General features: G+C 41.0%; 1 protein-coding gene across 8 annotated transcripts in view; it reads right to left on the bottom strand.

Moving 5' to 3' along the window:
- ZFHX4 (zinc finger homeobox 4) overlaps window positions 1-25501 on the bottom strand; it is a 207229-nt gene that overhangs the window by 153164 nt on the left and 28564 nt on the right. For 6 of the 8 annotated variants that reach the window (XM_043483293.1, XM_043483291.1, XM_043483295.1 and 3 more), the window contains exons 2-3: window positions 22613-25248; window positions 21247-21749 (exon numbers count right to left, since the gene is read on the bottom strand). In XM_043483293.1, the coding sequence (XP_043339228.1) occupies window positions 21247-21749; window positions 22613-25202 (3093 nt within the window). In that variant the 5' untranslated portion in view covers window positions 25203-25248. The remainder of the gene's footprint in view (window positions 1-21246; window positions 21750-22612; window positions 25249-25501) is intronic. The other 2 variants (XM_043483297.1, XM_043483298.1) reach the window with 1 other exon arrangement.

The following is a 25501-nucleotide window of genomic DNA, read 5'->3' as shown; positions in this document are numbered from 1 at the left end:
TACATGGCCAGTGGAACTCAGATACAATTTGGCATTGGCATTTTACAGTAGATCAGGGGTCAGCACAGACTTGATTATTTCCCGTCGATCTACAAAAAAAGGAACTTCTTTATGAAATAGGCAAAGACCTAGTCTTCAGCGTGTAAGTGAAGTAACTTTTCCAGTTACTTTCACTGGTTTACTCCAGTTAAGACAGTAACTTTTCCAGAGTTATGTGTTCTGACAATGTAGACTCTCTTGCTTATGAAACTGGGCACCATATTTATTTACTTCTTTTGAGCAATGGTTATCATTGTAGCTGCCAGTGCATCTGTATTAGATGCTATATTTGGGAGAAAAGAAAAGTACAGATATTAAAAGAAAATTGTCAAATTGTCACCATACAAAATAAGGTCTCTCTCATAAACAAAATAAAGTGATATATACACACACGGTGGCGCCAGTGTTAAAGAACCTGCCTGCCAACGCAGGAGATGTAAGAGACACGGGTTTGATCCCTCAGTTGGGAAGTTCCTTGGAGGAGGGCATGGCAACCCACTTCAGTATTCTTGCCTGGAAAATCCCACAGACAGACGTGCCTGGTAGGCTATGGTCCATAGCGTCAGAAGGAGTCAGATACGACTGAAGTGACTTAGCATGCACACATGTGTCCATAGGGTCACACAAAGTTGGACACAACTGAAGGGACTTAGCATGCGTGCATATACATACCTACACACATCTCTACCTACACACACACACAGCCTTCACACATACCATGCACACATTTATTTATATCCACACCTATGGAGAGAAGAAGAGAGGGAATCTGCTGGTAAAACTCTAAAAACAAACCTCAGAATCTGCCTTCCTAGAATAGCAAGAAAATGAGAAATTGCAGAATCATTACAGTGAGCTACAAATGAACGTACAACCCAGCAGGCCTGTGGAAGCCAGCCCTCGAGAGACCTATAAGATTCCTGTTCAGAAAATAGACTATATATCTGCTGCCTGGGGATATCTTTGTGTACAAGGAGAGTGGATTTCTGCAACTGTGATGAGGCAAAGTTTGATTCCAAAACTTTACCAGCAAAGATATTCCTACCAAATTCAATCAAGGGGCCTTAGATTTTTTTTTTTTTTAAATCGACATCTGGAGAGTGGTTTCTTGGCCCGACAGTTCACAAAAGTGCCAGACTTTCAACAAAAGAATAGCTGTTTTGTGAAGAAAGGTTTTCTTTATAAAGGTTTGCCATTTTTCCTACTGAAATGGAATTTTTTTTTTTTTTAATATCAAAACAGGTCAGATTCCTGTCCTTAGAAGCAAAACCAGGAGCAGGAGAGAGGGCAATGCCTTCCATGACTTTCTCAGATAGAGTATACAGGATCAACAGACTCTAGAAAAGTCTCGGTGTGCAAACAGAGAGAACACGGGTGACTACACAGAACTGCTTCCTCTTCTGAACATGGAGGGACAGATGCTAACAGAGTGAGGCTGGTACAACCGCCACAGTCACTGCTGTCTCAGGAATCTTCAGATCCCCAGTGACCTTCAAAGTTCAGTGATCCTCAAATCCGACTGACGATCAGCATCATCCATTCAAATGAAGAGATTTCTGGTTGCACCCCAGAGACGGTAGGCCTTGACACCACTACATTTTAAAAGTGGTAACAGGGAATCTCACATTCAACTTTAGTTGATTCAACTTGTACAGACATTCTGCACAAATCAGTCAACTGGATATGCAGCTGTTTCTAGACTGTCTTTTCACAAAAACGTTTCATGAGCCCCAAAAGTTTGAGAGCGCTTGCACTCTGATCAAATCTCACTGGTAAATAAATGATTTTTTCTACAGGACAACAGTCAATATCTAGTGAAGTCAATTCAGTTCAAGGACTTCCCAGGTGGTGCTAGTGGTGAAGAATTTGCCTGTCAATGCAGGAGACATAAAAGATGTGGGTTCAATCCCTGGGTAGGGAAGATCCCCTGGAGAAGAAAATGGCAAGCCACTCCAGTATTCTTGCCTGGAAAGTCCCATTGATGGAGGAGCCTGGTGGGGTACAAGTCAATAGGGTTGCAAAGAGTCGGACATGACAGAAGCAACTTAGCATGCAAGTAATTCACTTCAGCCCTGGCTACCTTCCTAACTGCCTCAATACAGGCTCTTATTCAAATTCTTCACTTTCAACCAAGATTGGAGGAAGAGTTTGATTTACACAAATACCTATGTGCTAATGACACAAATGCATGTTCCAGATCAAAAACAACTACCTACTTGTTTACAATGGTAAATAACTATTTCCTTACAGCATGTGTGAATATGTGTTTAACGTTTGTCTACTTCTCTAAACTGTATGTTCCACCAAGGCCTCTGTCTGTCTCGTTTGACACAATATCCATACTTTCCAGCAAAGGGCCTGACAGAGTGGTCTCTCAAATGAGTAAGAGACATGATTAGTCAAATAAATAAATAAGCCACAGGGCGTTCCAAGATGTGATTCAGTTATTTCTCTATATACAATTACTGAGAAATATCAACAACCTCAGATATGCAGATGACACCACTCTAATGACGAAAGTGAAGAGGAACTTGATGAAAGTGAAAGAGGAAAGTGAGAAAGCTGGCTTAAAACTCAATATTCAAAAAACAAAAGAAGATCATGGCATCCAGTCCCATCACTTCATGGCAAATAGATGGGGAAAAAATGGAAACAGTGACAGATTTTATTTTCTTGGGTTCCAAAATTACTGCAGATGGTGACTGAAGTTATGAAATTAAAAAAAGGTTTGTTCCTTGGAAGAAAATCTATGATAAACCTAGACAGCGTATTAAAAAGCAGAGACATCACTTTGCCAATAAAAGCCTGTATAATCAAAGCTATGGTTTTTCCAGTAGTCATGTATAGATGTGAGAGTTGGACCATAAAGAAGCCTGAGAGCCTAAGAATTGATGCTTTTGAACTTAATGCTCTTAAGACTCTTGAGATTCCCTTGGATAGCAAGGAGATCAAACCAGTCAATACTAAAGGAAATCAACCCTGAATATTCATTGAAAGGACTGACACTGAAGTTGAAGCACCTTCAACTTCAATACTTTTGACCACCTGATGCCAAGAGCCAGCTCATTAGAAAAGACCCTGATGCTGGGAAAGATTGAGGGCAGGAGAGGGTGGTGACAGAAGATGAGATGGTTGAATGGCATCACTGACTCAATGGTCATGAGTTTAAGCAAACTCCAGTAGATACTGAAGGACAGGGAACCCTGGTGTGCTGCAGTCCATGGGGTCACAAAGCATCAGACACAACTGAGCGACTGAACAATAACAATAGTACAGTTACTGGGTTTCCCAGGTGGTGCTAGTGATAAAGAACCAGCCTGCCAGTGCAGGAGATGCAAGAGACACCAGTTTGATCCCTGGGTCCGGAAGATCCCTTGGAGGAGGGCATGGCAACCCACTGCAGTGTTCTTGCCTGGAGAATCCCATGGACAGAGGAGTCTGGCGGGCTACAGTCCACAGGTTGCACCACTGAAGTAACTTCACAGGCATGCGTGCATACGATGACTACACTACTTCCTGTTTACAAGAAAAACTTGTAAACATATACCTGCCAATTAACCAAAACCATGGAAAATCTGAAACCAGATAAATATATGTAACTGTCTCTGCAATTTAAGATGAAATACTTATTAAAGCTCAGAAGAATTCAGCTCTGAGAACCACAGACATGATTACCTGGAAATCAGATCTCAGTGATTTGTTAATGCCTACTTTCTAATCATCATGGTAACTCAGAACCCATTTTATAGATGAAAAAATTGTCGTAGCAGCCAAAAGACAGAAGCAAAATTAACACCAGACACAGAAGCTTTAAGCATTCAGTTTTCAGCTGTGTGAGCTCCACTTACTACTACTCATTTGCAAATTCACACTTGCCAGATTTGAAAAGTGGTATTTAAAAGTGTCATACACAGTTCCTTTTCTGTGGGCAAACTTCTAAGAAAGAATGGGTATTGAATTTAAAGCACATAAAAGGATACACAAATAGTTATTTTCTTGGAGCTATATTTACCCATGTTCAAGTGGATGAGTATAGCTACATTCTTCTTCAAACAAATTTCAACTGAAGGCCAACTGGAGAGAGAAAGTTAAGAATGGCTTTTCAGGAATGACAAGTCCTGGATATAACAGTGTAACTGAGTGCACTCACAGAAATTAAAAAGGAAAGTATCTTACCAATAATAAGAAAAGCAGAAGTTATCTCCAAGTACAAAAAGCAATGCCAATGGAGTAGATGTGCTGACAAGACATGAGTAATATTTTCCACATATAAGAAAAGCTTTCATCTCAGAATGCGTTTTCAAAGCTATTTTTGTACCTTAATTAAGATCTCCAGAACTCACTGGAGTGTTTTTTTTCTCCATTTACTAATATATTAAGTAAAGCACCAAAATGCTTGCCAAAAACCACATAAAGAGCAAGAAAGTTGACTGGACACTTGAAGACAGAAAATGCGTTAACTCTTCTTTTAAACTTTTCTTGAGTTATAGAAGACTACAGGGAGATAGCAGAAGACGCAAGAGATAGGGGTTCGAGCACTGGGTCGGGAAGATGCCCTGGAGGAGGGCATGGCAACCAACTCCAGTATTCTTGCTTGGAGAATCCAATGCACTGGGAAGCCTGGTGGGCTACAATCCCTAGGGTCACAGAAGAGTTGGACATGCACTCATGCCCAGGGAGATAGATGGGCGTATCTTCCACCGCCTTTCTCTGAAACATCACTCCACACCTCCCACCACACTCCACTCCCAATATACTAATAGTAGGAGGGCATCAAAAGTGATTCCCACCTTGTCAAGGCTTATTAAGCTCATCAGTGTTCCTAGACATAAATGCCAAAACAGTCATCCAGTCTTTTTAGTCTCACTGTGTTTTAGACTCAAGAAAGTAGCTCCAGGGAATCTTTTAGCCTGAGATAACATGAGAGCTTATCATGCTTTCTTGCATGCATGCTTTCTTTCATTTTTCTTTAAAGACTTTTTTTTTTTTGTTCAGAGTAAAACAGAAAGAAGAAATTATGCAATGTTATGTTCTAACGGTAGAACACTGGCAGCTCAAGCCGTGACCTCACCCTACCCATGTCAATAGGCTTTATGAAAAGCAGAAGGTCTCAGGAAATTGAAAACGCCAAGGTCAATTTCAAGTGTTTAAATAAAATAGGGTGATGCTTGAAATAGTTACAGATAAAATACCAACCATTTCCACTGATTAATTAGATTAGCTATTAGAGACAAGTATATTTATGCTTTTACATCTAGAAAGAGAAAAAAAAAAAATCCTTCTAGTTAGCAAAAAAAAAAAAAAAAACCCAAGTAATATTTCCCTTTGTCCATATATTTATCACTCTGAAAAGGTAAAATTCATGCTCACCAAACATCATATAAGTGGGGAGAGGGAGGCAAGAGGGAGAGAAAATTTAAATTATACTGTTATTGTGCATTATTTTTCAACAATGGGACATCTTTTACTTGAGAAGAAACAAATAGCCATGTTATCACAGTTCTGCAAGGCAGGAATCTAATTTCTTCCCTAGATACCACAGGAAATCTAAATATTAACTTTCTGAATGACACAAAGGAGTAAACATTGCTAAAATGTGTTATACAGAGGACCAAAAATGTCCCTACAAACTTCTGGAATTCAGAAAAGCTGTTAACAGAGACAATTCACAAGGGAAAATAAAGCACAGATAAAAAGGATTGTATATTTTCTTCTAAAAAACCTGGAGAGCTTCTTGAAGACAGGAACTGCTTCGTATAGCCTCTGTGTCTGTTTTATTCATCACCACAGTGCAATGAGGACAAGCCAGCTTTTGTGTTTTACTAGAACTTCAGTCTAGTTCTACTTCCCTGGTGGCGCTGATGGTAAAGAATCTGCCTGAGACCTGGGTTCAATTACTGGACCAGGAAGATCCCCTGAAGAAGGGAATGGCAACCCATTTCAGCATTCTTGTTTGGAAAAGCCCATGGACAGAGAAGCCTGGCATGCTGCAGCCCACGGGGTCACAAAGAGTCAGACATGACTGAGCAACTGAACACCAGCCACCACAGAACATCACAAAATGTGTTTCAGTCATTATCATAAAATACACCAGTTTTCACCCAGTATGGAGAATTCAGTTCATAAACATTTTTCAAAGAACACTGTATCAACCAGATAAAGGTTTACATTCTGACACAGAAAAAAACCCTACATACGGCTATCAGTGATTTTTCTAATTTGCCATCCCTCGCTGTCTCCTCCCCAAATCTCTAAATCTCTATCTATCTCATCATTACTTCTCCTCTCAAAGGCTGTCCTTCCCAAAGATCAACTGTTACAGTCACTCTTACATCCATGCCCTTCTGCCATAAACAAGGCCTTCTCATCCAGGCATTCTTCTCAAAGGATCTTCACTTTAACAAAGTGACTGTGGGTGTTGGAGTCAGTCAATCTGAGTATAAATCCTGATCCAGCTGGCACTGTTACCAATTAATTAACTGTTCATTGCCTTAGTTTCCTCATCTTCAAAATGGGCATAATTATACAGGCTTGCTGTTAGAAATGAAATGAGTTAATATATTTAAAGAACTTGGATTATCTGCCACCTAGTAAGTGCTCAGTAGATGTTCAAATTAATTTTCTCACTGGACTTTTATTGGTCATGGAGGAGAAGATGAATAAGGCAAAGTTTATCACTCTCACTGGGACAGTGATAAACATTTGTACTATTCTTTAAAGAAAAGGGAAAAGGAGCTGATCAGATACAAGAAGTGACCAGCAGTACTGAGTCCAGTTAATACCAGTGACTGTTGTTTCAGGAATTCCACTTGTAGGTATAAACCCAAGAGAAAGGAAAACACATATCCACAATATCCATACAAAAACCTATATACAAATGCTCAGTTTCATTATTCATAATAGCCAAAAAGTTGAAACAACTCAAATGCCCATAAACTGATAAGAGGGTAAATAAAATGTAGTCTATCCATACAACGGGAATTCCATAATAAAAAGGTATAAAATGCTGATTGATACCACAATATAGATGAATCTTGAAAACATTACATTAAGTGAAAGAAGCCTGTCACAAAGAACAAAATATAGTATGATTCTAGACTATATAGACAGAGTGTAATTAGTGGTTGCCAAGGGCCAGGGCTGGGGAGGTTGGGATTATCAGGCGGTGGGGAGGAGTAGAGGTAAACAGCATAGGATTTCTTTTGGAGTATTGAAAATGTTCAAAAATCAATTGTGGTGATGGTTGCATAATTCTGTGACTATTCTAAAAAAAACTTAATTGGATGCTTTAAATGAGTGAATTTTGTGGTACATGAATTATATCTCAATAAAGCTGCTGAAAATAAAACATTGCAGCACTCAAGCAGAATACAACGGCCTCAACATTCACTGCCCTGTCCATATGGTAGGTTGGGCTTCCCTGGTGGTTCAGAGGGTAAAGAACTAGCCTGTAGTGCAGTAGACCTGAGTTCGATTCCTGGGTCAGGAAAATCCCCTGGAGAAGGAAATGGCAACCCATTCCAGTACCCCTGCCTGGAAAGTCCCATGGATGGAGAAGCCTGGCAGGCTATAGTACATGGGGTCGCAAAGAGTCGGACACGACTGAGTGCTTCCCTTTCTTCTTTCTTTTCCATTAGTTCCTTCCTTCTCTATTTTAGAACTGATTTCTTGAGACTTTTACTCACATTTTCCTAAATAATTTCAAGTTTAATTATTGAGATTGCTGTCTTATGCCTATCATGTTCCCCTGGGGACATCTGAGAGTTCATCAATTTAAGAAGGTATTTGTTCTGATTACCTAATTCCCAGAATTTCAAGGATCCTTTTGAGTCTAAGTGTCTTGCTGTATCTGTTGTGACTTGAAGGCAAAGAAAAGAACAAAGTACTAATTAGATAGAGATTACTTTAAGAAACTCTTTGCATAAAAGATGATTTTTCACAAGACTTAGTGCTGAAGCCTTTGTAAAAAGATATCTGTTCCAATAGTGGAAACAGGACCTCCCTTCTGTAAGGCCTTCTCAATGTGCTCCCACATTTGGTGAGGCCATTAACTTTCTGGAGCGCCTATAACCTATCACTTTTACCAGTTCACATCTTGTTCCCTGGGGCTTCCCAGGCAGCTCAGTGGGTAAAAGAATCTGCCTGCAATGTAGAAGATGCAGGCTTAGTCCCTGATTCGGGAAAATTCCCTGGAGGAGGGCATGGCAACCCACTCCAGTTCTCTTGCTTGGAGAATCCCATGGACGAATGAAGTGACTGAGCATGCATGCATGCATGCATCCTGTTCCTTGAAACTTTGATTAGTCATGTGTACACACAAGACTGATTTCAGGGCTTGTTGACGAATCTTGCACAACATCATCAAAGGTTTATTATCTCTAGGGACTGAGAACGCTTACAATGGGTAGGAAGAGATTTCTGTGATCTACTTTAAAATAAAATAAGTGGGCATTAATGATTAACTCAAAATCTCCATCAATTTTTAAAATAAGTCTTAGGATACTGTATTCTGACTCCTCTCTCTCTGTCTCCCCCCACACACACCCCCCACACACGTGTGCATGCAATTTGTTCCAGGGTTTGAGCAAAATAGGCATAAATAGGTCTCCTTGGATACATACTGAAAACATCATTGGAATACTGGCATTTTGCCTTTTTAATGACCAAACACATGAGAACTGAAATACATCCACATTCTTCTATACTCACTGCTAAAGAATTAAGTGGTTCACTTTTTAGAAAAGTGTTAACAGACTTGAAAAAAATCAATTTCAATGTACTTCTGTATCAATGCTTTTACAATAAGTTACAAAGCCATTACATTTAAAGGGGTAGCCATGGTTCTGCTGGAAGAAATAGAATGACCTAGTACTTGCTACGGGAACTTGAACATAAATATTATACCTGAGAGTCTGTTTTGAAAGATGCGTGCGTTTGTGCTAAGTCACTTCAGGTGTGTCCAACTCATTGTGACCCTCTGCACTGCAGCCCGCCAGACTCCTGTCCATGGCATTCTCCAGGCAAGAATACTGGAGTGGGTTACCATGCCCTCCTCCAAGGGATCTTCCCGACCCAGGCGTTGAACCTGCATCTCTTATCTCTCCTGCATTGGCAGGCAGGTTCTTTACTACTACCACCACCTGGGAAGCCCTTTTGAAATATACATCTAAGTAAATGTTGACACAATTAAGCAATAGGAAGAGGTTTTTGCATTTGTGACTTTAAAGATGGTAATTCCACTGCCACGTTAAGAATGAATACTGCAAAAATTAAAGAGTTCTTCATAAAACCCACCTTAGTTTTTCTAATATTTACGGAATTAACAGAGTCAAAGTCTCTACTTTTCTGGGAAAAAAGTTATTTATGAATTCTCTTTGGATCTATTTTTAAGGAATTTGGTTATAAGCCTGGGGAGTATCTTCTCAGGAAATATTCATCATGGAAAATCTTGGTACAATTGTTCCATCCAAATGTGTTTTTTTAATTACTTAATTTGCTAATAAAAATTACAATAAACCAAAAACAAATAAATTAAACCAGAACATGCTTTTATCCAAATTCTTTCTCAAAGGACATTGAGGGACCTCTGTTTACATAGTAGTGATAGCATCTCATACTAAGGGGGAGAGTGTTTTCTCTCTTCCAAAGTCTGTATTGTACCAATCACCAAATGAAATCAAATCTGAAAGGTATATTCCACTGTTTACATATTTCCCATTTTAGCATATTAATTTTATTTTTAAAAAGACAGAGAACAAACTTATGGACACAAAGAGGGAAAGCAAGAGTGGGATGAAATGGGAGATTGGGACTGACATATACACACTATTGATACTATGTGTAAAGTACATAACTAATGAGAACCTACTATACATAGCTCAGGAAACTCAATGCTCTGTGTTGACCCTAAATGGAAAGGAAATCCAAAAAAGAGGGGGTGTATGTATACATATGGCTGATTCACTTTGTTGCACAGTAGAAATTAATACACCATTGTAAAGCAATTATACTCCAATAAAAAATAAATAAATAAAAATAGAAAACAACAGTATTTCTTTGGTGTAAATTGGGGAATCATTCTCCCCTCCCATCGTGTCTGATGTCCCTTACCCTGTTACTCAGGGGTAAGTGCTGAGTTTAAGGTATGATATGTTGAGTTTAAGGTGGCTCAGATGGTAAAGAACCTGCCTGACAATGCAGGAGACATGGGTTCGGCCCCTGGGTCAGGAGATCCCTGGAAGAAGGGAATGGCACCCCACTCCAGTATTCTGGGCTGGAGAATGCCATGGACAGAGGAGCCTGGCGGACTACAGTCCATGGGGTTGCAAGGAGTTGACACAGTTGAGCAAGGAACACTTTCACTTTTTCACTTTCACTTTAAAAGAGATACATTGTAAACCAACACTCTTTCAGAAGTGATAGCAGTTAGACTTGTTACCAGATTCCCCACAACTGAACAGTGAATGACTTCAGGCCCTAAGGACACATGCTAGTGTTCTTTGCATTGTTATTGCATAGTGCTATTGCCAAAGTAATAGTGAGAAATATTGGAAGTCTTTGAAAGATACTGCCCACCACAATTATCAAATGTCATAATTATCAAAATGTCCTCACACCCTTTACACATACCGGCTACCGGTAATGGGAGTCTCTCCTGCCAATAGTTCTGTCACTTCAACGACTGAAACTATTCTTACTTTTCATTAAAAGATTATTCATCACTGAATATACTCAACTACAGTGGTGTCAATGACTGAGAATATTTTTTGAAGGATTGGAAGCCAGATTCAGAAAGGCAAAGATTTCTTCAAGCATCTCTAAGTTCATGTCAATGGTTCTAAAAAGATGCGGACCAGTTCTCTGGAATCATTAGCAAATTCTCAAGGAGGAGAAAGAGTGCATTAAAAACCTACAGTGGTGGATTCCCCTGGTGTTCTAGTGATTAAGGATCCACCAGCCAATGCAGAAGACACAGGTTTGATCCCTGGTCCAGGAAGATCCCACATGTTGCGGAGCAACTAAGCCTGGGAGCCACAACTACTGAACCTGTGTGCTGCAACTACTGAAGTCCATGCACCCAGAGCCTGTGCTTTACAACAAGACACGCCACTGAAACGAGAAGCCCATGCACCACAACTAGAAAGCAGACCCCACGCACTGCAACTAGCAAAGCCCAAGTACAGCAACGAAGACCCAGTGCAGCCAAAATAAATAAATAAAAATAAAAGATAAAGAGATTTAAAAGAGAAAGAAAGAAACCTCTGGTGGAAAGAAAATTCCTGGAAACTTGGAATGAAAGGGATCAAAGTAAGAAGTAGAAGATACAAGTTTAAAAAAAAATAATAATTCAAAACAAGATTATCTTTTAAAAAGGCTAGGTGCATAGCAAATGAATAGGACTTCCTCCAGTAGTTGTAAGGATGTTGGGGAAAGGGAAGAGAAGACTGGGGTGCTGGGTAGGGTCTAGACTGTGCTTTTACTTGTTGCTGCGGAGGAAGTTAAATGCTTAGGGACGCACATTCCCTCTTCCAGGTCAGCGGGGTACCATTTAGTACATTACTGCCGAAGTACCCGGTGACCTGAATGAATTAAGGCAGCTTCCGAAGGTGCTTAACTTGCAAGCACTGAGAGCTCAGGCACTCGGAGTGATAAATATTCTATGAGTCCTTTCTATTTACTATACCAAGCACCCCCAAAATGTCAGGAAAAGGAAGTTTCTTTAAAGGGAAAGAATTCTATTGTGACAGTAAACAGGTAACAATTTTAACCAGCTGTGTCTCCTTCCAGTTTGGAGATGCTCCCAAGAGCTGTAAGTTCATCATGCCAGTTAAACGCTTTCATGGCTGTAAACCCTACTACTGAGCTCTTTTGTTACATCCCATCTGCAGGATCTTTAAAATAATCTGTCACTTGAAGGGATAAAAGTGGACTCCCAAGTGAAATTTTTTTTTTAAGTCACTCAGTGCTGTCCGACTATGTGTGACTCCATGGACTGCAGCCCACTAGCTCTTCTGTCCATGGAATTTTCCAGGCAAGAATACTGGAGTGGGTAGCCATTCCTTTCTCCAGGGGATCTTCCTGACTCAGGAATAGAACCTGTGTCTCCTGCATTGCAGACAGATTCTTTACCAAAGGAGCTAGGAAGGAAGCCCAATAGTATGGAAGATTCAATCTGAAAGTGTTAGTTGCTCAGTCGTGTCCAGCTCTTTGCCACATCATGGACTATAGCCCACCAGGTTCCTCAGTCCATGGGATTCTCCAGGCAAGAATACTAGAGTGGGTTGTCATGCCCTTCTCCAGGGGATCTTTCCAACCCAGGGACTGAACCCAAGTCTCTGGCATTGCAGGAAAATTCTTTACTGTCTGAGTCACGTGGGAAGCCCAATGACAGATGAAGTGAAGTGAAGTGAAAGTCGCTTGGGCATGTCTGACTCTTTGTGACCATATGGACTGTAGCCTGCCAGGTTCCTCTGTCCATAGAATTCTCCAGGCAAGAATACTGGAGTGGGTAGCTGTTCCTTTCTCCAGGAGATCTTCCCAACCCAGGAACTGAACCCAGGTCTCCTGCATTGCAGGTGGATTCTTTACCATCTGAGCCACCAGGGAAGCCCAAAGTATATTCTATGCTTCCAAATACTTCCAATGAAAGAAAGTCTTCAGGAAAATATGTATCAATAAATAATAATATGATCTCAATACACTTATATTTACATATACATATTTAATATATGTATTAGATTCAAAGCTGCAAAAGTACTTTTCCTTTAAAGAAACCTAGAATATTAATAAAATATTATAAAACTAAGTGAAATGGAATGTTAACCACATATAATAGTTACTAACAGTGACAACAGAACTGTCATCACAATAATTTACCTTTAAGTAGAATTCTCATCAATAGCATTATAAACAGAACTTAGTCTCCAAGACTCTAAGACTCTAAGTTATATCTTTGTTGTAAAACGGAATTGACTGAAGTTGTAATTTGACACATTTTGCATCTTTAGCAAATTGTTTTCTTCTCCATTTTCCAGGAATTGCATCATCCTCATATTTAAAGAACAACATAAACCCTCCAACTAATAGAGAAGTTCTAGCTCGCTCTGTAATTCCCACCATAACCTTTGTCTGAAACTGACTCACAAAGTCTTACACTGCAAAAGAGCAATGAGTCAGCCAAGACATATTGTTCTACAGCTACTGATGACCCAAGAAAGCAATCACACCTAGCCTTTTGACCAACCACTGATGAATAAAAGCACGGAAGCTTTTGTGGGCTAGTATATGGTTGCTGTTTAGTCTCTAAGTCCTGCTTGAGTCTCTGAGACCCCATGGGCTGCCGCATGCCATGCGTTCCTGTCCTTCACTGTCTCCCAGAGTTTGCTCAAATTCACATCCATTGAGTCAGTGATACTCTCTAACTATCTCATCCTCTGCTGCCCCCTTCTCATTTTGCCTTCCATCTTTCCCAGCAACAGGGTCTTTTTCAATGAGCTGGCTCTTCACATCAGGTGGCCAAAGCATTGGAGCTTCAGCTTCAGCATTGGTCATTCCAATGAATATTCAGGGTTTATTTCCTTTAAGATTTAGTATACGGATTCAACCCTTAATTTGATTAAAGGCTCTGCCACACCGGAAGAACAGAGTCAGCTAGGAAGCATCACCTTAGATAACATGGTTTGTATCCTTCCTCATTAATGGGACTATCTCTATAAATAGAGACATTTAAAAACCCAGTCCAAATGAAGTGCTCAATGAATGTTTCTGTATTTATCAGAAGTAAAACTTGGGATGTCATTTGGGTATTCTGCAAAAAGAACATCAATCACCATGTTCCTCCTTGGTTACAGAATCTATGAAGATGTTTCCCAGCAAGTTCTTGGGGACTGTGCCTCTAATTGTTGATCTTCTTTTGAATAAATCATATCACCACAAGGTCTCTGGAAATACACTGATAATTTGGGGGGGAAAGAGTGCCTTTTGAAGGCTTGAATTATCTGAATAATGAACAAATCTCCACGTCTAATTGAACTCGCCTGAGCACAGGCTCAGACTTCAAGCAAACTTGGTAAAGCGTTTCCAGTAGAACTCAGGCAGGCCAGATGTTTTGGAAGCAGAATCGCAGTCATTATGCACATGCCAGCTCCTCCTCACTCCACCCGGGGCCAAGACCCTTTCAGCAGAGTGAGGCCTGCTTAACATATGACTTTGGCCGCCTTACTGCATGGCATCCCCGCACCCACACAAGCATTTCGGTGATTTTAAACAAGCTCCACTAGCAAGGATGACTATGTGGAAGCCAAAGAAACCAGTGGGGAGAATACATTCATCATGAGATATAAACCTCTGTCTGCATTTCCTAAAATGATCTCAGGGTGGGAGATACATAGGGATTTACAACTTTGGGTTAACTGCAGAAGACATGGGTTCTATCCCTGGGTCAGGAAGATGCCCTGGAGAAGGAAATGGCAACCCACTTCAGTATCCTTGCCTGGAAAATCCCATGGACAGAGGAGGCTAGTGGGCTAGAGCCCATGGGGTCACAGAGTCAGACACTACTGAGTGACTAACACTTTCTTTCTACACTTCACATGAGACAATGAGCACAACTTACACAAACACTATAACACCAATCCCAAAGTCTGAGTTGACGTGGTCCTGGGGTAAATTAACGGTAGTGCCAGTTTTTACTACTTTTCTGAGGTGGAGGTTGGGTGTGATATGTGATGTGTGTGTGTGTGTGTGTGTGTGTGTGTTTGGAAGGAGGGAGATGAAGGAAGCTGTTAGGGTGGGCTACCACCCTCCACATCCCCACGGCTGACATAACAACGGGTTCCCCCTCATACATTAGAAATTCATCCAGATTAAGTGGTTCCTTTAAAACCAAATGCACTCTGGGAAAAAAAACCTGAGAGTCATTTACACCTTTTAATGCACTACTCTGCTTTTAGAGAAAGGTGTCCTTCCTCCTTAATTAAAAGGATGCTCGTTTTCTTTGGGGAATTGGATGGGTGATCTCACAACACAGAGTATTTCCATGAAGAGAAGATCTAGGCAGAAAACAGTAAGCATTTCAGCAAAGAGAGAAGAGGATAACGGTGAGTGCCTGATGTGTGGGGATATGGCAGGACCAGTTAAGGAAAGACACATCAAAAATAAAATCAGGGAGTCCCAGTGACAGGCTTTGCTTTCTTTAAATTTTGTTTGAGTTTGGTAACAGTTCCACACACGCAATATCATTTTATCTCTCCTGACATGGATTTAATAAGCTGTGAATATCTGGTCTAAAGTCATCCTTCTACAGGCTGGCATGTATCATCATGTATCTATAGGTGTGTGTATCTATCTATATATATTAATATAGAGATACATATATATATATAGTGTATATATATATATATAGTGTATATATAGTGTGTGTATATATATATATACATATATATATATATAGTGTATCTGGATAAACAGATATTTTTGATCTTTTTTCCCTACTGGAATATAAAGAGAGTTCTCAGCTCATACTGTAACATATATTTCTTGCCTTGTGAATGCAGTGAGAACACCCATATTTGTGCTGAAGTAGCCATGTTCTGACACATGGTGTGCTTCAGTAAATGTCAAGCTTAAAAACAGAAGGAGACAAAGTAGCAGGTCTGGCCAATTACATTGTGATCTGAAAACACTAGTGATTTATTAGTTGCTATTATCTAACCAGCTGATCTCTATTTGATCTGTGTATTTATTAGTTATAAGTATTAAGCCAGCATGTATTGTTCTACTACAGGAACTTTTTCAGCCTCTGCCTTGCTTTTTATATGAAAATACAATAAAATAATTTGAGTTGTGATTACTTTAAAAGAAAATAAATCCTGCAGCTGGAATTAAATTTCACACTGAAATTCAACCTTGAGAGGAACAGAAATATGAAACTAATGTAAAAAGTGCAAAAATTTCCATATTCAGGTTAATGTTTAGCAACAGAAAAGAATAACTTTTGTTTATCTCTGAAAACAGCTTTCTTTATCGAAACAAATGACTAGAATAAGATTAAGAAAAACCTGTTTTGGTTTTTCAGATACACACACATATTCCAATTTCCTTTTGCACAATGACTTTTATGCAAATAGGCATCACACAATCTCCTGACCTCTTTTACCATCACACCGGGACAATGACAGTTCAATAATTGAAATGGTACATATCGGGTATATTTGATTTTAAATTGCAAAGTTGGACTCAGGCCTATTGAAATGAAAATGCTTATGATTCTTTGTTAATTCCAAACTGATCAGATTATTATATTTCCTACCAGTTTAAAAAGAAAAAAAAACTGCAGGTGAAGCTAATTATACCATTTTTTAAATTTCCTTGCCATATACACTGTCCAATGTGTGTGTGTGTGTGTATATGTGTGTGTTTGCATTCTCTTCTGTGACCCTCCCCCACACCTTGATTTTAGTTCTTAACCTGGATTCTTTCATCCATAACATGGATAATGAGAAAACTCCAAAAATGTTCCTTGAGGGACTGTTACACTAAAAGTTACATAGGACTAAATCCCACGTGTCTTCCTTTGCTCACCATGGAGACGGGAGATTCATTCACTGCCCTCAGCCAATTTGAAATCCAAATATGAAAACAGCCTTATGGAATTCAGACAGATGATTCTCCTTCACAACTAGCAGATGCAAGAAGAAAAATAAAGACTAGTATAATTAAGTTTTTAACTTTGATCCAGTGAAGCTGTGAACACCCCATTTAAAAATACATATAATATAAAAGCAGCTGAAGCTCAGGTGTGGCAAGAGTATTTGCACGCCCAGCACAGGATGGCAGTCAACCAATCAGCTGGCCAGAAAAGTTTCAGCCATTCTAAGGCAAGAATAAGGTAAACTGTGAATCTGAAATATTACCAGAGTCTTGTTCGTTCTTTCTCAGTTGGAATGTGGAATGCTCAGTGGTTTTCGCTACTTATTTCTCCTGGACACTTTAGAAAAAGATTGGGATCACTTAAGGAGTAAACTAAATTGCAGTGTATTTTTTAATGAGGGTTCGAAGTAAAGAAGTTTCTTTAATACATTTCTCAATTTATGCATTAGTCCATTATTCATCTTACAAATATTTATTGAGGACTCATTATGTGAATATCAATTGACAGAAATTTGTAGAGGATGCAAAGGCGTGAAATTAGAAAACTATAATCAAATCTAATAAAGTGGTTAGCTGAGAACACTGTTTTGGCATTATACAGATACAGATATGCACACACAGGGGCTTCCCTGGTGGCTCAGATGGTAAAGAATCTGCCTGCAATGTAGAAGACCTGGGTTTGATCCCTGGGTTGGAAAGATCCCCTGGAGAAGGGAATGGCCACCCACTCAAGTATTCTTGCCTGGAGAATTCTATGGATGGAGAAGCCTGTTGGACTACAGTCCATGGGGTCGCAAAGAATTGAACACAAACGAGTGACCAGCACTTTCACTTCATACATTCAGTACTTATTAACCTCACTTTAAATATACTTTCAGACATTAAAAGAGATTAAGTGCAATCTGCAATTTCAATTTATTGTTTACATTTTTTAGCCCAATTTTGCTTCATCACTAAAATTTCTGGAGGAAAAATAAGATCAAAATTTGAATAGTGCCTAATGTTTCAGAGGAGTTTGCTTGAAGAAATGAGCAAGCTTGTCTTCACAATAACAAAATTCCTTTACAAAAAAATCCTAAGGAAAAGAATACTGCCAAAAAAACGAATGCAGCTTTGTTTGTTTTTGCAGTCATCGTTAGCAATAGACATAAAGGTATTCCTTTTTTTTTGGAGCCCATATGGAAAGATCATCAACACATTCTGCCTCTGGGTTCTTTGCCAAAATACCATAACCCACAAGCCTTCTACCTTAAACATGAAAGGAAAGGTGTTGTTCTGGTCAAATAAAGAAATAATTTTTACTAGCATACGTCTAATGTTAAAGCTGCTTAAATCCTGCCAAATACATTAAAACAACATCTGTAAAACAGATTTTCATTAAATTGATCAGGTTAAAGTTAAGCAGCTAGGCAGATGATGCTTTTAAGCTACCCCTTAACCTTTAACCTCTAACCTCCTTAAACTGGAATAAGGACACACACTTCTTTGAGGTAAGACTGCTTCAGGTTGACCATGCAAGAGGTAAAGTGGCCCATTCAAATTGTCCTGACACAGCCCCACATTTGGGAGTGTTATGAATCAATATGCTGTCAATGAGAAGAGCTGTTTTTCTCCCAGCCCTGTATTTATCTGTCTTTTCACTGCTACTTGTCACTTTCCCTTAAAGTCTGAATAATTCACAATGCAAAATGATGTAAATTAAACTCCTAATGAAAATGAATTTTATATAGGCAATTATTGTCTGGTCATTAGCTCAGACACTGTTTTAAGTCCAATTTTAATATTTTCACCATATTATAAACCATCATTTTTTTCCAGGCCTAGGCCAATTTGTTAGGGTCTCATTTAAAAGCAATTAATATTACTTATGGAGCAATTTTATTTTGCCTACACAAGCCGACCAAGCTTGCTAATATCCTCATTACTGCTCTTGAAAATCCTCTGGATCTGACTCACACAGTTTCTGTGAATCAGTTTAGAAACCGCATCCTCAACACATTGCTACTCTGGAGGAATTATTTCTAGTGATTGCTAGAATGAATAAATGCTCTTTGAAGGCTGATGCAAAATAATAGAGTCCAACTGTCCAATACTGAGTTTCAATGGCTCCAATATTTATCTCTCTAATCTTTTTAACTCAAGGTAAGCTTGTTCAAAGTGTGTTTTTGTTTGCTGACCATTTGGAGACACTACCCCACAAGGACACGTAGGTATTTAAGAGATAAGGAAATAAATACGATGGTGGGGAGAGTCAATTTGTATGTACAACATTTTGAAGGTAACAGTACATACAGCCAGGCTTCGCTGGTGGCTCAGTGGTAAAGGATCTGCCTGCCAGTGCAGGAGACACAGGTTCAATCCTGATCCAGGAAGACCACATGTAACGCAGAGCAGCTAAGCCTGTCCACCACGGCTATTGAGCCTGTGCTCTATAGCCTGGGAGCCACACTGAAGTCTCAGCACCCTAGAGCCTGTATTCCACGAAAGAAACCACTGCAATGAGAAGCCCGAACACCGCCACTAGAGAGTAGCCCCCACTCAGTGCAACTAGAAAAAAGCCCACACAGCAATGAAGATTCAGCACAGCCAAAAATGAAATAAATAAAATTTTTACAAAAGAGGACATATAGCCTTTGGTTCTGGTATCCCAAGCTCTCTCTGCTTTAAGGACCTATTCATAAGCAAGTTCTATCTCATCTGGTTGTTATACAGTCAAAGACAAAATCCAGCCCTCTCTGAAATGGAACTTCAAGAGTAACCTTGGCACCTAGCAAACTGCTCTGCAGACAGTGAGGGTGGTCAGTCCATATTCATGGATAAACTTAACACACACATACACACATGTAAATAAGTATCCGGCAATGAGATTAAATAGCCTTTCCTGAGAAAATCAACAGGAATGCTCTACCTTTCTTTAGCTTCCCACATGAGATTAATAAAGCAGAAAAATTTGTACATTTATATCTTCTATTCACAACATGTTAATTTAAAGTGTTGGAGGACTTGCGTGAATATAAACACAGTTCATGAATATTCTATATAGCTCCCAGGGTCAGGATCTATTATTTATACAAACTTAATGTGTTTTTTTTTCTCCCAGATATTCTAAAAGTTTTAATAGATCAGGTATCAACAGAAGAAAAGTTGACAATTGAATGGCTGTTAGCTGTTGCTATAAAAGCGATGGATTACAATCATTCTATTCTGTTTTCAATACCATCAACTTAGAGGTTTTCCATTTTATGTGAGGGCCTGCACTCCCCTCAAACTGTGTAACCCAAATCTAATGCTTTCGTTATTGATCCACGGAGCGCCAATATCACAGGCACAATGTTACAAATTCTCACACCACGACTTTAGGTTTTCACGCTCAGTACATCAATCCAGCATTTGAACGTCAAGAAACAGCCCAAACAAATAGTGGCGGGCCAATCCAAATAAATAATGCCTGCACCTGGCCCAGATAGCCACATTCTGCTCTTTTTGTGGTCTGTTTATAGTTTGAAAGCATATTTGAAGAGTTGCAGGTATCATAATCGCCGGGTGACTCCTGATAGTATAGTTATCACTGATTTCTAGTATAAATCAATAGATAACACTTGCAAAATGGATTTTGCAATCATATTAGAGCTTGTTACAGTGACTAATGGTTTGCAATATTTTCTGAATTTTAATATCCTCTGGACAAAAGAAGTTTTTAATAAGTTACCAAGTTATTCATCATAGAAATGAATCTGTTCCTGCTGTACATGAACCAAGACAATCAGGCCAATCCAGTAAACAAACTGCAGAAAATAAATTAACCAGTAATTAGGGTTCAGAAAAAGTCAAGTCAAGGTATGTGACAAATGAGAGTCAACACTTGGACGTATTCATTACATCTGCAAAGCTTTTTCCCCTATAAAAGTGTTATTTGCCATTTAATGAACACTTTTACCGGTGCCACACCCATAGAGGGACGGGATAAAAAGATTACTAGCTTGGGAAGTTATGCAAAATAACAACAGAGTGAAGCAGAAGACTTTCAACGGATGCTAAAGGGGGGTGTCTTTTTACTCAGTACCACCAGAAACTTACAGGAAAACACGCGCACACACACAGTGTTTGGATCATCCTTGTTTGTCACTAAACAAAAGATGATGCATTCACAAGGCAGTGCTGTTTTTGTCCTCTGCTCCCTGAAACCATTCATACTTAGCCAAGAGTGGTGCTATGTTGTTGTTTTTAATCAATCAATAAAAGAGGTTTAAGAGTATTATTTTATAGGTGGAAACACTCAGAAAAGTGATGTTATTTCAGGGCAACCAGTAGAGTGATCAATCCCACAGAGACAGGTGTAAAAGGGACATACAGCAAATCCTTTAAATAAATTCTCCAATTCTATCTATTTCAATAGACTCTGTATTTAGTAACGTGAAGCAGAGACTGTGGCTCTCGCCCTTCTATTTTTTTTCCCCTCTCTCCTTTTTCCTTAACTTGCAGATCTGCGCTCCAAGCTCCGAAACAGTTAATTCCCTCCTCCACTCCGTGCCAAGAGAAATGGATGTCACTGCTTACCTTGTAGAGCTTCAGGGCCGCCTCGTGCCTGTGATTGGTGGTGTGCAAGCGTAATTTGTCCACGCTGTTGGTGTAGTAGTCACAGGCGTTGCACTTGAGGTGAACGGGGTTGCCAATGGCAATGCACTTCAGCCTCCATTCATTACTTTTGCCCCCTTCTTTAATGTGAGCCACCAGTTGATATTTCTGCATATGTTTATCAGTCTTGCAGTGAAGCTGGAAGTTGGCTTTGAGCTGAGTGTTGTAGTTACAGAGCTTGCACTGGTAGATATCTCCAATTACAGCCCTCCATTCCTCTTCAGGGAGAGAGCGCTCGCTGCTCACATGCACGCTTAGGGCCTCCAGGCTGTCAGAGGTGAATTTGTTGCAAACAGCACACTGGAATAGCTTCAGCGCTGGGTCACTGATATAAGGTGACAGCTCTCCTGCAGTAAGGAGGGACAGGTCATCACCTATTAGCTGACCACTGGCAAGCCGGATTTCAGGCGGCAGCTCATTATTTACTACAGGAAAAAAAAAATTAAAAGGAAAAATAGAGACTGGAAAACACAGCGTGCACAAAGGAATCTGTAAAATAAAGTCTTGACAAGGAATGTGCTTTCTCTAGAGCTTAAACTATAAAAAGCCGTAATAGGATTGAATCAGGATCAATTACAATCATCCCTTTCAACTTCTAAATTCCCTCATCAGATAGCTTTAATTACTCCTACTGGGCATGATGTCATTCTGAAATTTGTATTTTCGAGGGCAGGAAAGTGGATCAATACCATAACAAAACAGTCACGTGCTTGCAATTTAAGCGCCCAGCTAAACTTACACAAGCGCTAATTGTTATTTCGCAATTTGTCGAAAAGCTTGATGAGATTTGGCTAATACTGTATGCGTGCCTGTAATCTACTGCCAAATGTCTGGGATAAGGTAATGGTATTACTGTTCCTTTAATTATCTTCAATCACAGACACGAAAATCTTTTTTCAAAAATATTTCATGAAAAATAATGGCAAACCATTCAGAAGCTCAAGTTTGATATCTTAGGGCATAATTGAAGCTATAAACCTAGGAAGCTATAGCTCAGGATGCCAGGCAATTAATGCCAATTAGTATTTGTTCATCGGCCTATTGCAGGCAGACAAAGTTTGCTAACTTCTTTTCTGCTCTCTCGGATCCCTCAACTCCTTCCTCTCTCAAGTGAATTCAGGTTTGAAGAGAGACACAAATGGTTTGATTATCCAGCTGAAAGGGGAAAGTCCCTTCCAGTAAACTGTCCCCAATTTGTCGGCACTCACCACTTTATCGGGGTGCATCACGTCAAATCAAAAGTGTGATGAGAAACTAACAGCAGTGCAGAAAAGCAGTAAATACTGACCAAGTCCCGGGGCCAGAGCGGCCGCCGTGGCAGGGTCCAGCTGGAATGGATTGAGCATCAGCTGTGGGTCGCCGGGGCTCTCCAACTTCATCCCCGTCAGGCCTATGTTCTGGGCCAGGTAGTACTGATAGAGCTCGGCCTCGGCAGGCGCGAGGCCCAGGTGCAGGTTGTGCTGGATCTGCTTCATGTTCTGCTGCAGAAGCATCATGTTGTGCATGTGCTTCTCACTGGTCATGTGAATCCGCAGGTTCCGCGCCACGTTGGTCTCGTAATCACACACCTCGCAGCGCCAGGTGGGCTTCTGCTTAGGTTTGGATGGAGAGGGGGTCCCGCAGCCACCGAGGCTGCTGTTGGGGGCTGGGGCCGAGTGGCCAAACACCTGCTCCCCGGTGCCGTTTTGGAGATTCTGCACGTTGTTCAGGTGCTTGTCCGACTGCATATGAATACTGAGGTTGCCTTTGGTAGTGGTAGAGTAGTTACAAACCTCACAACGGAAGGGTTTATAGCCACATGTGTAGCTCTCGCCCCGGGCGAGCCTGGGGTGAGGCTGTCCAGTCTTACAATAAACACAGGAGCCTCCTGGCTCGGGGTGCTTCTCCTTCATGTGGGCCTCCAGGGTCTGTTGATACTTGTAGTGCCAGTTACATTTCGGACACTTGAGGGTTTTGCATGAGTTCCTTGAGTGCATCATTGTCATGTGACCCCCAAGAGACCGCGAGGACCCCAAAACCGTGTCGCACTTGGGACACTCGATGCCACTGCCTGGTGAGCCATCTCCCCCAGGCCCAGGGGTGCCCGGGGCACTCGGGGCGAAGCCGTGCTGGTGAGGTGCAGCCGAGCTGTCTTCATCCCCCCGGGTCGTCTCGCTCAGGTGAGTGGCCGTGGCACCCTCTTTACTGGCGCTGGCTTCTGCCAAGTCCTTGCCACTGATTCCGTAGCTGCCCGACACACCCCCACCGGCCCTGACGGCGGCAGCCTGTTTTTTCTTTTCTGGGTCATCAGAAACAGTGGCCGAGGAGGACGAGGGGCCCTTTTCAATGAATTTTAGCACACTGGATGATAAAGGAGAAATGCTTTGGTTTAAGAGAGGGAAATCTTTGTTACCGATACTATCGGTGAGTTCCCCTAATACTTCCTCGTCGTCAAGTTCATTGGAGTAGGCATCCTCTTCATCCTCATCTCCTGCCTCGGTGGGTTCGCTCTTGACTGGGCACTCCCCGTTGGGGTGTAAAGCGTTGCTCTCTTTTGGCCTTTCACAGTTGTTCTCTTGGTCTTTGCTCTCTGACATCTTGCTAGACTCAGATGATGAGTGGCTGAGGGAGACAGAGGTAATTGGGGTGTTCACTACTAAACTAGACAGCCCCCCCAGAGTCACTTCAGCCTTTGGCATTTGGGTGATCCCCAGCGGCTGCTCGGCGGAGCCAGGGGTACTCGGGCTCCCCTTCAAGAAGGCAAAGCCAGCCGGCAAAGAGTCACCATTTTCAACATGAAAAGCGCTCCATAAACCACGGAAGGTTGGGTCGGGTCCTATGAGGTTTGTAGTAGAAAAATGGGGATAAACAGAAGTGGATTTTTTTGGTTCCAGAAAGCTTATAAGAGGTTCTTTGTCTTTGCCAATCCCCTGTATTATGGCCGAGACGCATTTGTTACTAAGGAGTTTCTGCTCCTCCTCGTTAAGGGTCATCCGATGGTCATGCACAGCATGGGTTACAAATGACCTGATATAACCGAAAGACAACTTGCACAAGAAACACATTAAAACAGGTTTCCTTTTCCCATCGCTAACACAACCATCGAATTTGGACAAGTCCACATTATTGGGGACATCTTTGGACACACAGGAGTTTTTGGCTGAGCCATCACTGGTTAGATAGTCTTTCTCTCTCTTGTGTCGGAGATCGTAGACACGGAAACTGTGCAACACAGGACCAACTCCTGCTAGTGCTGAGGTATTTGGGAAAGCCTGATCGGCTGTAAATGGTTTCCCGAGGGATGAAGCGATATGAAAAGTGTTGATGATCTGTGGGTAGAACGACAGAGGCGCAGAAGCAGACTGATCACCCTTCTCTCCGGCAGACGCCAGGGAGTCCAGGAACATCGCTGTAGAAAAGAGTTTGCTGTTTGCCCCACTCTGCGCATTCTGCCCACTTTCTTTGGAGTCCTCGATTATATAAGCTGACCCATCAGGCTGGTAAACGATCTCCCCTGTGAGATTTTCCACGTCACTATCCTCTAATTCGCTGATCTCGCTCTCGTTGTCATCCTTCAGGACGGGAAGGCGGGCATTGGGGCAGTGGTGTTCCATGTATTTTTGTAAACTGGGGAAAGAGGTGGCACATTCGTTGCACGGGATCTCCTTGGCTGAGGTAACCTGAGTGGCAGCTGCATTCTCGACACTGAAACCCAGCAAGACTTCACTTTTGCGCTCATCCGTTTTCAGGTCGTCATCTGCGGAGCTGTTTGCCCTGTCAGGCTCCATTCCTGCAACTTTCTCTGGCACCTCATTATCAAGTTGTGCCGTTCCACACAGCTTTGATGTGCTCTGCCCATTTTCCTGCCTTGAGATAGGAGGGGAGTCACAGGTTTCCATGGCAATTGCTACATGGGGATCTCATTTCATCCAGCCTGTCAGGGACCTGGATAAAAAATAAGGTGAGAGGAGCCATTTTTATTAAATAATGACACAGCTCACTAATAGCCCATCACTAATTTACAGCTGCTGTAAACTTGACTATCTAAAAAGGTGAGGGGGAAAACTTAAAACCAGCGTACCTATCTATCACAGGCAGACTTTGTATAAATGTAGCAAAATAATGTAGATAGCTATCACAGGCATGCCTAGATATCCAGAGTGTTTTTCAAATCACTCCGAGCATTCATCACAAATCT

This window comes from Cervus canadensis, chromosome 12 (assembly GCF_019320065.1).
Source record: "Cervus canadensis isolate Bull #8, Minnesota chromosome 12, ASM1932006v1, whole genome shotgun sequence".
NCBI lineage: Eukaryota > Metazoa > Chordata > Mammalia > Artiodactyla > Cervidae > Cervus > Cervus canadensis.
This window is presented reverse-complemented; position numbering and strand designations above follow the sequence as displayed.